Here is a 14,281-nt window from a genome sequence, read left to right as displayed (position 1 = left end):
TCACAGAAATACTTGTCATGGATTTTGAATGAGAATGAAAAATCTATGCATAAGGTTAAATTTTGAATAATTAAAAGCAATCCTTTTTGTAAATGTTAGATATCTTCATATATTCGTTTTTTTTCAAACCTAAGTTCTTCTTCATCAACATTAGTGCTAGAATGAGAAGGGACATATGTATAAGTTGCATCATGAGTAATTTAGGTTATCTCTGAAAATAAATTTTGTGGCATGTATACAAAAATAATTGAAAAGAGTTACTAATGAGTGCATTTATATATGCTACTTGGATGTGGAGAGCTGGCTGGCAGGCGTGGAGGGAAGATGATTGGTTTTCTTCTTATTTCACACCTGTATTGTTATTTCAGGTTTGTATCTAATGACCTTCTACCTAACATATAATCTTCTATACTTTTTTTCAGAACAAATTAGGTATTATATGCACACATTCATCGTACCAGGAAGGAACCGCTTTAGCATTTGAAACTATAAAAATCCTTGGGTTGACAGAGACTGTTACATACGTTTTAGTGGGGGAAGAAAATCGACCAACACAGGCTCATAGCAATTTCACTTATTATCCTTCCAACCAGGTAAATACAATTTTTAAAATATTTTAGCTGTCATACACTCACACATTTAGCATTATGTAACCATTCAGGCTTTTGGTTTTGTGATTTTTTTTTTCTTCCTGACATAGCTTTCTTTCTGTCTTTTCTTTTTGCTTCCAATATTCCATTTTAGGGCGTTCCAACTAGTATTTAGAAATCAACATGAAGGGGCCTCCTTGCTACTTCTCCCTCTCTATTTCATTTTATCTTGTATATGACTTCCCTATGCCTAATTTTTTTTATACCATTCTCCTACCCTGAACTCTAACGTACTCACTTGTTGCATACAATAAAGATTCTAAATGTTTTAGCTTCTCATTTAAGACTCTTTGAGATATTAATTTAATCCACTCCTTCAGTCATTCTCCCTGCTCTTCCTTCCATGGACACTCAATGTCCTCAATATATCTTGTACTGTTTTTCTTTAAATTTTCGTTTATATTGTCCCCTTCTAGTACAAGACCTTTCTTATCTTGTAATTTTTGTCTCTTTTAACGGTTGTATAGAGAAGGAAAATAAGTCACAGAATTGGGCTCAAAGATCACCCCTGCAGTCTGTGAATTTAAACATATTAAATTAATCTCATTATCTCAGCTTTCTCATCTGCAAAATGTAATATTTAAATCCTACTGTGGCTTTGGGTAATAAATTAATGTGTTTAAAATGTTACACAATAATAACATAAAACATGGAAATGATTCTTACTGGCATTTACTTTTTCACCATTCGTATAATACTAAATTATCAGTGATATCAGCATAAATAAATTCTAAACTGTTTGAGATATAGAACATTTTCTTAGAGTATTTTTTGTCTAACTCCTAAGCCCTCTGGCCCAGAGTTTTGTCTTAGCAACTTTTATAAAAATATGTATTGGTGACTTATTTTGTATTTAGTAAATATACTATAATTTATATATTCCTAGAGCTATAAGAATTAATCCACATAAATTAAATGAAACAGGCTTATTGAGAACTTTATGACTCTAACAAAAATTATCAAGAGGGTATAACACAAAAATCATTTTATTTGGGTTTTGCAATCTCAATTTATATCTGTTTGTTTTTATGCTTATGTAAAGATTTACACAGTCACTATTAGATACACCTTCTTAATTCTGCTGTGCTTAGACTGATCTTTATATGAATTTTCATTCCTGAATATAGACTTATGAAATTAAGTTGATATCAAAAAGTAAGTCATGCTGATGAAACTCGGGGATAATTTTTGCCCATGTTATTCCCAAAGTATATAATCAATGACCAAACATAACTTTGCAATGTTCTAATAATAGGAATAATTATGTTTTAGAATATATATATAACTATCCTCTCATCTTTTGCATAATGCCATATTATCTCCTCTCTATCTTGTCCCTCGAATATTGTAAGCAGTGGATAAAATTAGGGACAGAATTAAAGAAATAAGCATTCAACTCCTCTGACTCTGGGAGCCTCCAGATCAACCAAAGTGGTCACCTTTTCTCCCTGAGGGAACAAACATTTGTTGCAAACCTCCTCAGATGCTCCAGGCTTTTTCCTGGGTGCTTTACATGTCACATATCATTCAGTCTGTATAGCAACCCCTTTAGTCGGGGTCATTGTCCCCATTTTAAGGGGGACAAATTGATAGACAATTTTCATATAGACTCATGAGTATTAAACGACGGAACTGAGCATTCAACTCATGTCTGGATTTAAAGATAAATACTTTTCATCAGTACTCTACAATTTCCCCTAGTTGTCCTGTCTTGAGGCCCTAGCCATTTCAGTGGCATGACACGTCTTCTTCTTTCCAGTCTGTTCTTTAAGTATTATATTAAAACTATTAATGATTTGATTTGAAAAATTGCTGTGGTTGAGGCATTTTATAAATGTTAAGTATTTTAAAATTATCCAATAGTCATAAATATTCTTTAATATTTTCTTTGTTTTCAAAGAGTCTCCTAATTTACAATCTCAATTTTAACCTTGGAAGAAATTTTACCGTTCAATGGGACCAAAGTTTTCCAGAAAATGAAAAGTTTACTTGTTATCCAGATGCAGACGTTGCAACTGAAGAAAAGTGTAGACAACGTGGCTGTCTTTGGGAACCGGTAATAAAAATGTTAATTATGATTCATAATACGACTATCACATAAGCATTTGAATGTAAACTTTATATATTATAATTTTAATTCTACAACATAGAAACTAAATTCATCTAGAGAAGCATTTGGAATTTGAAATTAGGACTTCTGATAGACAGTTTGTATTTATCTTAATTAATTCTCCAAAGACATAGCTTAGTAAATGTCAGACTAAATGCATGTATGAGTTGCTTTCTAGGCACTTTGGATAGTCTAACTTTATTTCATAACACAGTACTCCATTTGTTGCTTTCTATGAGGTGTTGAGTGGGGCTGACTAGTTTAAGTGAACAAGGTGTTATGCCAGTAAGGGACAGTCTTTCAAAAGCATTGTCTCAAATTATAAAATTTCTGAAATTGATTGATGGTCCCTGTCTCTTCCTCTAAGAGGTGATAATGTGTGGTCAGTTAATTTGGTCATCTTTTCAACAGAATGATGAAGGCTATTGATGGCAGAAGTTTTAACAGCAAATGATATGGAAAGTGTCCCCTCTTGATATGCTTATTTTTCAAGTTCTGAGCTTTTGGTTACATCATTGAGTTTTGTCAGCAAAAACATTTATTTCACATAACCAGAAAAATAAATGCATGTGTTATACCACTGAGGAGAGTCAAGACATGTCTGCCAGCAACTTCCCAGAAATGTCTGTGCTTATATGAGGAAGTACATAGAATGTGTGCTACCAGAGAAATTTCTCCCATTCCTGTCCATTGCTTGATAAAGCAGCATGATCTTTACCATTAGGAATGTTTATGGAAGAATAGAAGATAAGAATTGAGGAGGAGAAAAGATCCTGAAATCAATAAAAGACAAATAGTGAAGTATATTTCCATGCCTACAATATCTTCTCTTTAAATTGCAGCTCTGCATTCAAATCCATGACCATGCCCCATTGCATTCAGTGCATGTTCACTTACTTCCGTTATCAAAATGAATCTAAAGGATGGGTACTAAAGCGAAAATAACTTCTAACAAGAAAATGTGAAAAATTTACTTTTCCCAGAACTGCTAGTATTTTAACACCTTACAGAATGTGAGGTCAAATAAATGAAGCTTTACCAATGAATGCCAGGCATAAAGAAATCCATTAAATATGATGATTTAGGGTACAGATAAACTTCCTTATACTTCTTTAGATGATACTGTTTATTCATTGATTCATTTGATAAATACTTATTGAAATCTACTGAGTTCTAGGCACTGTTTTAGGTGAACAAGAGAAGCAAAACTTTCTTCCCTAATAGAGCTTATATTCTAGGGTGGGAAAACAAACAAATAAGAATAAAATTATGTGTTATGTTAGATAAGTACTATGGGGAAAAATAACACAGGAAAGGAGAAAGGGGAAAGAATGCCAGCAGTGTAATTTTAATGACTGGACAGGGAAGATTTCTTTGAGAAGATGACATTTGTTAAAAGAAAAAAAAAAAAAAAAAGAGAGAGAGGAAAGAAAGAAAGGAGGAGCATAATATTCCAGAAAGAAGAAACATCAGCCTGAAGTACTTTGAAGTAAGAATGTACCTGGTATAGTCTGCAGACAACAAGGAGGCCATTGTGTCTGAAACAGAATGAGTGAAGGAAAGAGCAGCAGGAGACGATAGTATAGACATATGGAAGCAAATAATATAGCTCAATCACTTGGGCCATTTTTAGGATTATGATCTTTACTCTGAGATAGAATGCTCCTGGAGACTTTTGAACAGATAAATGAGAAGATTAAACTTCCATCTTAATGGGACCATATGGCTTCCGTGTTGAGAATGGACTGTTAGAGGATGAAGGCAGGGAGACCAGGAAAGAGGCTGTTTCAATAATCAGGGTAAAATATCACTGATAGAACTAGAATCAAAATGTATTTGTAATAAATTACTGACTTCTGCGTGTATTTTTAAGATAAAGCCAAAAAGGTTTGTTCTTTGATTGGTTGTGGAATATGAAAGAAGCAAAGAATAAAAAATGTCTTCAAGTTTTTGGTTCGAATAACTGGGAAAAAGAGAAAGTTGATATTAACATAGATTGGGAAAACTGTGGAGGAGCAGGCATGGAGGGAAAGAGTTACGTATAGGCAGATGAAGGTGTAGATGTCCAACACAAATCCAAGTGCAACTTGCCAACTGTGAGATGTATTTAAACTAATGAAATTGAGAATTTTATATCACAGATAAGTTATAAAATTCAGAGTCAGCATATACACAGTGATGGGATAAAGCCATGTGATGGTATGACATCATCAAGGGAATGAGCTTGGAGAGAAAGGGAAAAGTTCAAAAAGTAACCCAGAGTCATTCCAACATTTAGAATCAGGGAGTTGATGAGGAACCTGAGAAGACACTGAGAAATAATTAGCTTGAAAACAAAGAAAATGCCGGTTCCTGGAAGCCTAGGGAGCAAGGCATTTCAAGACGGAGAAAATTACACTTATAAATCAGTAAGATAAGAAGTGAAAACTAACATTTGGACTTGGCAGCATGGTGGTCTATGGTAACTTTTACGAGAGAAATATTGATGAAGTGCTGGGAGTAAAAGCCTGGTTAGAGTGAGAGTGAAAATTCAAGTGAGAATGGAGGGACAACTGGAGATAGAGTATGGTGAAATTTTTATGTTTTGTTCTAAAGAAAGAACAAAAAGTGGGGCAATAGTTGGAGAAATTAGTGAGGTGACAGTTTCTTTTGTTTCAGATGAGAGAAATAAAATTGGCTTATGCCATTGAGTGTAATCTATAATGAGTACAATATTAGAGATTCAGGAGAGAATATTGAGAATTGTAAGAGAAACATCTTAATAGGACAAGACACGTAGAGCTGAGGGCACAAATGAACTGGTTCACCTTAGATAGAAGCACAGGAAGTACATATCTTGTAACAGAAGGTGAAGTGGTAGGTGAGTAGAGGTGGTGTTTTCTTCTGATTTTTGTTCTGTTGATTTTGTTTTCACACTGAAATAATAAGGAAGACCATTAGGGGATAATGAGAATAGGGAAGGATTTGCTGGTGGTTGGAGAAGAAAAAAAAATACCATCCAGTGGTGTGTGATAGTGAATGAACTAGGAAAATGTAGTATGATTGCACCATTAGGATCCACTCTAACTTTCTTGACTATAGAAAGGGAGAGCTGTCTGCATGATTGGGTATGTTTCTCAAGCCATAATTGTAGGCATTGAGAATGTAGATGGTAGATTTTTTCCCAGGATTATTGTTTTGCAACTGAGAACATGAATGCAAGCAAGGGGCATAGGGATTGAGATTATATGAAATGGTGTGATTTAGAAAAAAAAAAAAAATGTTTGTTAAGAAAGGAAGTGAAGGCGTAAAGGGGTGAGAGACAAGTAATGGTTGGGTTGTGTGGTTGCTCTGGTGTGGTCACTCAGTGCATGAATGCTTAATTTGCCTAATCTGATTGGAAACCAAACACTGAAGAAAAAAATGATGCTTTCTCAATGCTTAATATAGCAAAGAATTGTTGACACTTCCTAAATTCCTGATAATGCAGAAAAAGAATTATCTAGAATTTCTTAGTACCTCTGTGATTCTTCAAAATCATCCCTGTATTTACCTAATTTCACATTGCTACTTAAAGCTCACATCAGATCACATGAACTCTGAGGTTCCTGTTGCTCTAATGTCATCTGAAAACCTCAGATTTAAAAATCTCAGAAGTGATATTCCAAGTGGTAACTTCTCTACTTCTAAAACATAGAGATGTGTGGAGGACAGGTTTGAGTACTGAAAAAACAAATTACTCAAAGATATATTTTAAATTTAATCAATTAGACCCTGCTTGGGTAAACCAAGTTTTAAAAAAAATTATCTGTTGAATATTAAGCCTATAGGTCCTTACACTGTTTTTGTAAATTAAGTAACAAGATTATTTTCATCCTAACTACAAGAATAGGAATGCTGATGACCTTTCAATAAGAAAGACAAATGAGAACACTTACAGAATGATAAAGGGGAAGTGATACTGGGTAGAAAGATAGCTATGAGGGAGACATATACAGACTTTGCAATTTTCTAAAGTCAGTTATATTCCTGGTTCTATTGGTACTCAATTTCTTGCATTTGGAGTGAGCACTGTAGTAGTCCTATCTGTTAAGGATTGCTTGAACCTAAGAGTATACAAGACCTAAAATCTGATTTGGTTAAACAAAAGAGGATTTATTTTTCTCTTACAAAAAGGAATCCCAGGTCTAATGTGCTGGCCTCTCAATGTCATCAATGCTCTATATTTATCATTTGTTTTGCATCTTCAAGGTTGCGTTACACCTTCTGCCATTATATTTTCGTTCCATACCTGGAAGGTGGAAAGGCAAAGGGTATCCTAATTTAACCACCTTCCACTCTTTTCTTTTAAGAACGTTTTGGGGTCATATACAACTTTCTCAAAAGAGATTGAGAAATGTAGACAGGCACACTGCTTCTTCTAACAATATAAGAAAGGTGGGAGACCGGATTGTGGTAACTAGCCCTCAATGCCACAGTTTATCATTCTTTTTCTTAGCTCCTAGCTTCCACTCCTATATAAACCAATTAGCTCTGATCTTTGGCCACAGTTCCTATTTCAAATACTGGTCAGGATATAACTGACCGGTATAAGGACCAGTCATGAAATAAGGAATAATATAGTTTCATTGTAAGTGAAAGAAAAGAATAAGTACATGCCCTTCTGATGGTTTATGTAAAGCCACTTTACACACAAAAGGCAATAGTCAATATGAAGAGTAAGAACAAGCATGGGATCAAAATTTTTCAGTATACTTAATTTTTGCAAAGGTAACACAATCATTCTATTTTCTGAATTGAAAAGCTATGCCACTTGATCCTTCTGCTCTACTGGTCAATCTTTAGAGTCAAAATATAAGTATGCTTGGTAACATATTAGAACATGGTATCTGAGGGTGCATAATAGATGTTTTGTATTGTGATTGCAATTTTATTTTAGTATTAAGCAGTAAAATTTGTAAATCATACAACATGTGATTAAACATGCCTACCTTATCTTTTTTAAGAGTCAAATATTGCAATGCTTCCAATTTCTGGCACTGACTATCCATTGTGTTTTTAGAGTTCTTTTGGATCCAGAGCACCTGACTGTTACTTTCCTAGAGAAGACAACCCTTATTTAGTCAGTTCAATTCAGTATTCATCAATGGGTGTAACAGCTGACCTCCAGCTGAATACTGCAAAAGCTCGAATAAACCTACCTTCTGAACCCGTCTCAACTCTTCGTGTGGAGGTGAAATATCACAAAAATGATATGCTGCAGTTTAAGGTATGTTTAATACAAACAATTTCAATGCATGACTTATCTCTCATGACAGGAGATTTTCAATAGAATAGGTGCTTGATTTTTAATATAGTATTAAGGATTATTAACAGGATTGAAGACATTTTGATTTCATAAAAATAAAGGTTTTGTTTCCTACACAGCTCATAGCTAGGTGCACAATAAATAAAGCTTCTGATTTTTGCTAACTGGGAATAATTAAACATATAGTGGCGATTTAAAAAAATAATTTAAATTCTTGCCAAAAAGCTAAGTCACCTAGAATTGAACTATGCTGGTAGTTCCATGAAAATAAACAAAACAGAAAAAAATAAAACAAGATGCTTACTATTTCCATTATTTTAAGTAGTAATCTGAATTTTATGACCAATGCAATAAGACATATAAGAGAAATAATTTCTTTCAACAGGCCACACTTAGCAGTTTTTTTAACTTAGGAGCTCAAATAAATCCATTAAGAAAACTATTAGAAATTAAAAGAAAGCTCAGCAAAATGAATGGATAGAAAATAATATCTCCAAAAAATAGTTTACTGTATACTGTCATTCACTCTATAGAAGCTGGCAAATTCCATTAGATAAATCAAATGAGGAAAATCATCAAATAAACAATTAAAATATAAAAAAGCATAGGGGTAAGTTGACTGTCTATAGGGGAAAAATGCTATTAAAAACGTGTCGATAGATATTAAGTGTTAAAGTCCTAAATAAGACTAATTTTTTAAAGTTAACTCATTTTAGATTAATTGATGCTTTTAAAGTATTTATATAGAAATCTAAATGGAATATTTTTTGAGATTTAATAAAATAACCATTACTTTCATGTGGAAAAATAAATATATGACAATGGCAACAGTTAAAACTTAAGAAAAACAGAGGAAGAGATAAAATTTACAAAATTCAAACAGTATCAAACTGCAGTTAGAATTACCTGAAAGTTTATTGAAAAAGAATGGCATAAAAGATGTATATGTATATATATATATATATATATATATATATATATATATATAATATAGAGAGAGATATAAAAAATACATATGTGTATATATAAAATAAATCAAACAAATGTAGGCCCAGAAAAAAAATTAGGTACATATTTATCTTGTATCTGGCTAGTAAAAGACTTTCAAACCACACATACAAAGGCATAAATCTTGTCAATAAAAATTTATATATGTTGTTACTTAAAAATTAAATGTTTCATCCTTTTTTATGGTTGAGTAGTATTCCATTGTGTATCTATACCATGTCTTCTTTATCAAATCATCAGTGGATGGGCACTTAGGTTGCTTCCATGTCCTGCCTATTGTAAATAATGCTGCAATGAACTTAGGGGTGCATGGGAATTTTGGAATTGCTGATTTCAAGTTCTTTGGATAGATACTCAGTAGTGGGATGGCTGGAAAATCATCCCATTCACAACAACATGGATGGACCTTGAGGGCATTACGTTAAGTAAAATAAGCCAGATAGCGAAAGACAATCTCTGTATGACTCCACTCATATGTGGAAGTTAAACATGTAGACAAAGTGAACAGACTAGTGGTTACAAGTGGAAAGGCAGGGGGTGGGAGGCGGGCACAAAGGGTGAAGTGGTGCACCTACAACATGACTGACAAACAATAATGTACAACTTAAATTTTACAATGTTGTAAACTATCATAATCTCAATAAAAAGTTAAAAAATTTAATGTTTCAATGTCAACAAACACTATAATCAATTAGAAGGCAAACAAAAATGGATAAATATCTGACATATATATGACAAACAGCAAGCAATTTCAACTCATATGATCAAGAAAAATATTGACCTCATAAGCAGACATTTAACAGAATAAGAAATAAAAATATTAAAATGCACTCATTAAAAATCAAAGGAACAAGAGGCAAATTCAAAGTTGGAAACCTAAATGTTGGCTAATGATGTAGAAAAAGGTTCATCCTCATTAGCAAGGAAATAACTGACAATTTTTGAAAAAAAGCACTTTTAGCAGTATAAGTAGTACATAGTAGTATAAAGTAGTATAAGAGTACCGTTTTTGGTGAGAATATTAATTAGTACACTTCTTCTGGAAAACAGTTTACTAATAGATATCAACGACACTACAAATGTTAGTACACTCTGACCTAATACTATCTCTTCTAAGATATGTACTGAGGAAATAGAGAGATGAATAAATATGAATTAGCACTAACATTCATTGTCAGATCATACATTTGACAAAAAATATTGAAACAACTTCTATGTCTAATGTGAAGTGGTAAATAACTTTGTATATCCACATAAGGGTATATTTAGCGCTAAAAGTTTTCTTTTTGAAGATTTCTCATTGTATGTCAAAATGAATTACAAAGCATTAAAAAAAGATAAAGTGTAATACATACTTTGATCCACATACATATATATATGTATGTATATGGAATTCTATATAGACATATGGGCCATGGATGCAGAATTAGGAATTATATAAACAAGAATTCTAAATATTCTTGTTTGAATCATTATTTAAATTATTTAATGATATTCATATGAAACTTCAGCACTAAGAGCAAAATACATCTATTCTGATTATTTCTCTGCAATAGATTTATGATGCCCAAAGTAAAAGATATGAAGTTCCAGTACCATTAAACATTCCAGATACGCCAACAAGTACTTATGAAAATAGACTTTATGATGTTGAAATCAAGGAAAATCCTTTTGGGATTCAGATTCGACGGAGAAGCACAGGAACAGTCATGTAAGTAACTGAATTGTTTGATATGGAATATATTTTGATTTTAGCTTAGGAAAGGAAAAGTAAGATGATTATTTTCACGGCCTTTGCTTTGCTAAAGTATCATCACACTAAAATGGTTTTAGTTGTATTAAATGACTTGGCCTATTTTAACATTCTTAAACTAAACAATAGCACACCTATGGGACTATCGTTAAGTGTTGGCCTAAAATTTCATTTACACTTTGGATGTGATTAATTTCATTGTTAAATATCAGATTGTCTTCTAATCAAGTTGAGAACCAACACCAAGATTCCTCTTGAAAAGCATGACGAGTGTTGGCAAAATAAGTAATTGGAAATGTCTTATGTAAATATTTTATTAGAACTGTTGAAATTGGAGTTTGGTAGTCCTGGAATTTAATATAATTAATACTATCTCTACCAGTAATTGATGAAAGGAAATTAAGATCTAGATATATTTTTATGTTACGATGAATAAATTTAGAGTAAAAAATTATTATCTTTATTTTAGGAAAAAACCCTACAAAGTATAGTATATTAAAAAAATACTTTTGTGTGATTTAAGTTTGCCATGAAATCTTTTAGAAGATATTGTCAGGATGGATACAAATAACGAAGAAAAATATGTCTGTATTGTTTTAAAAATTTTGTTGTTATGATAATGTTTTTGTTCCAAAGGATAAGAAATTAAATCATTTCGTACAGAATTCCTGGTGTAAAGGCATTATTTATGGTTACTTGGGAAGCATTATTCTTTAGTAAATACTTTTCCAAAATTGTTAATATAAAAATTTGAATATGTCCCCAATTTTTCATAATGCTTATATTTCCTTTCCCTGCCAACTTATTTATTTTCCTCCTCCTTTATATTCTGGCAAATGACTAGAAAAACAGTACATTCTCTGTAACACATTTCTTCTGGATTTCTTCATAAACACTGATTTTTATAAATATAAAGTAAAAGAAGGAAATGATTGGGAGTATAAGAGAAGGTTTGGAATTAAAACATCCATGTACTTGTATAGTTTGTTTTAATATTGATTTCTTTTTATTCTATGTGTAGAAAAAATTTACTGTGATTATCTCAACGGAATGGAAAAATGGAAGACTTTCAATTCCTAGAACATATATTACTTCTAGCTCATATATTATGTATAACTTTATATTCATTTTATTTAAAAAAAACAATATATGAGTAAAGGTAAATATATAAAATCACATTACGATTAATAGGATTATGTATTAATAATGCTGAATATGTGAAACGTGTTTTAGATATTCCTTAACCTAACCAAAGGAAAAGTGTATTTGAATAATTATTTCCATCTGGGTACAATAAGGTATATAGAGAAAAATGTTATTGCTTTTCAGATTACCTAAGAAAGAATTGCCATTATATCACAAATAATGTGATGTCACTTTGTATATGTTTACACAAATAGAATTTTTTTCTTTTCAGTTGGGATTCTCAACTACCTGGGTTTGCTTTTAATGACCAGTTCATTCAAATATCTACTCGCTTGCCTTCAGAATACATATATGGTTTTGGGGAAGTGGAACACACAGCATTTAAGCGAGATCTGAACTGGCATACTTGGGGAATGTTCACAAGAGACCAACCCCCTGGGGTAGGTACCAATGTTTGAATACCTCATGAGGCAGCTAAAACCATGATTAGGATCCCAAGCCACTTCTTTGTAGGCCTGTACCTCAGTATTGAAGTAATGGCAAAGGGGCTAGAGATCCCCAGAGCTGCTATGGTGATTTTTCTGAAAAACAAATAAAGTCACCATAAATCACAGGTGAAAGTAGAGGATTGGATGGATCACATCCTAGACTACAGTGAGAAGTGAGGTTGTGACCCAAACCCTTACTCTCTCAATAGCAGAGAAAGAAGATTCAGATTCAATATTCCTTGCCAAATCCATGTTTACTCTTAGCTTTAGAAAATAACTGTCTAGGATTCACCTTAAAATTCTTTTCTACTTCTTAGGCAATGATTTGATGCTAACTTTTTTCCTTTATAACACCCAGCTGCAGTTGTAGATTTTTATGAGGCCATACTGCTCTTTAGAAAATGTTTTTAAATGCTCATGTCACCTTTCCCAAAGTTTTGTCTTATTAATGAAATACATTTCGTGAATACTTAATGTACTACACAACTAATATTAACTATAATTATTCTAAACATATCATGAAAAAATACATTTTAATAAAAATACTAGCTCATTTCCATTTTCCACGTGTGATGTGTACTTAAAGTTATATTCAGTATGAGATCATAAATGTGTATACTATTGAAACCGTTTTTTATTGTTAGGTGCTCTAACAACATTTATTTGCATCACAATGGTTCAAACAGGTTATGAAAGCTGTTTTTCATTTATACCAACTTAGAAAACTATGTTTTATCAAAATTTACTTTTTGAAAACCCTTCAACATTAGTATTGGCAGTATTAGTTTAATACAATCTTAATTTTCAATATATAAATTTTCTTTCATATGCTAATCAATTACTGAGGTTCAGTGTGGGTCAAAGATGTCAATTTGATTAGGAATCATCAGCTTATAAGTTTTGTGACCTAGGGATCATTGGCTTATATGTCATTTCATGACCCTAAGTATAGATTTTCTATTCTGAAAAATGAAAAGGTCTAGCTGAAAATGAAATGAAATACTTTATAAATATAAACTATTCTATAAATGATATTATCATTTAAAACGTTATTATAAAATTTTATATAAACTTAGATATTATCATATTAATTACTTAAGGAATTTGGGTACTTTGAACACTTTAATCATTTCTAGGACAGTATTGAAAAAGAAGTGACAACTTATAAATAAATTAAGACATATAACCTGTGGAAAGAAACCCAAGTAGTCTAACACCTGTGGTTTTTACATCAGTTAATGTGGTGGTATTTGTGGATGTTACACCTTTGTCTATTCATTTTCATGATCTGAAGCAGCAACAGTTCAAATAATAAAGAAATTATTTTCTAAGGGAAATGCATTTATTTTAATTTGAACACAGTTTCTGTGTACAAAGAAGGGACATTTAAATTCCTAGGCTCAATCTTATAATGAATTTAAATATTACATTGACAAAACTCACATGCTATTATTTTTTTAAAATCTATTCTGTTTCTCTTTCTATTTTAGTATAAACTTAATTCCTATGGGTTTCATCCCTATTACATGGCTCTGGAAGATGAAAGCAATGCTCATGGAGTTTTCTTACTTAACAGCAATGGAATGGGTAAAACAATCACTTGTTGAATTTCTCATATTTAATGTGCCTCATTGATAAAATGATCTACATAGATAAAAATGTAATTATATTTTGGCTTTCCAGATGTTACATTTCAGCCAACTCCTGCTCTAACCTACCGCATAATTGGAGGAATTTTGGACTTTTATATGTTTTTGGGCCCACATCCAGAGGTTGCAACAAAGCAATATCATGAAGTATGATTACATATTTTTTAAACAAAACATAAATTTTTCTTTA

General features: G+C 32.0%; 1 protein-coding gene across 1 annotated transcript in view; it reads left to right on the top strand.

Moving 5' to 3' along the window:
- Nucleotides 1–14,281, top strand: part of SI (sucrase-isomaltase) — an 84,533-nt gene that overhangs the window by 40,348 nt on the left and 29,904 nt on the right. The window contains exons 23-29 of the mRNA XM_070242531.1: nt 423–593; nt 2,551–2,706; nt 7,802–8,008; nt 10,612–10,766; nt 12,226–12,394; nt 13,933–14,029; nt 14,126–14,238. Coding sequence (XP_070098632.1) covers nt 423–593; nt 2,551–2,706; nt 7,802–8,008; nt 10,612–10,766; nt 12,226–12,394; nt 13,933–14,029; nt 14,126–14,238 — 1,068 coding nt within the window. The remainder of the gene's footprint in view (nt 1–422; nt 594–2,550; nt 2,707–7,801; nt 8,009–10,611; nt 10,767–12,225; nt 12,395–13,932; nt 14,030–14,125; nt 14,239–14,281) is intronic.

This window comes from Equus caballus, chromosome 19, assembly GCF_041296265.1.
Source record: "Equus caballus isolate H_3958 breed thoroughbred chromosome 19, TB-T2T, whole genome shotgun sequence".
Lineage (NCBI taxonomy): Eukaryota > Metazoa > Chordata > Mammalia > Perissodactyla > Equidae > Equus > Equus caballus.
This window is presented reverse-complemented; position numbering and strand designations above follow the sequence as displayed.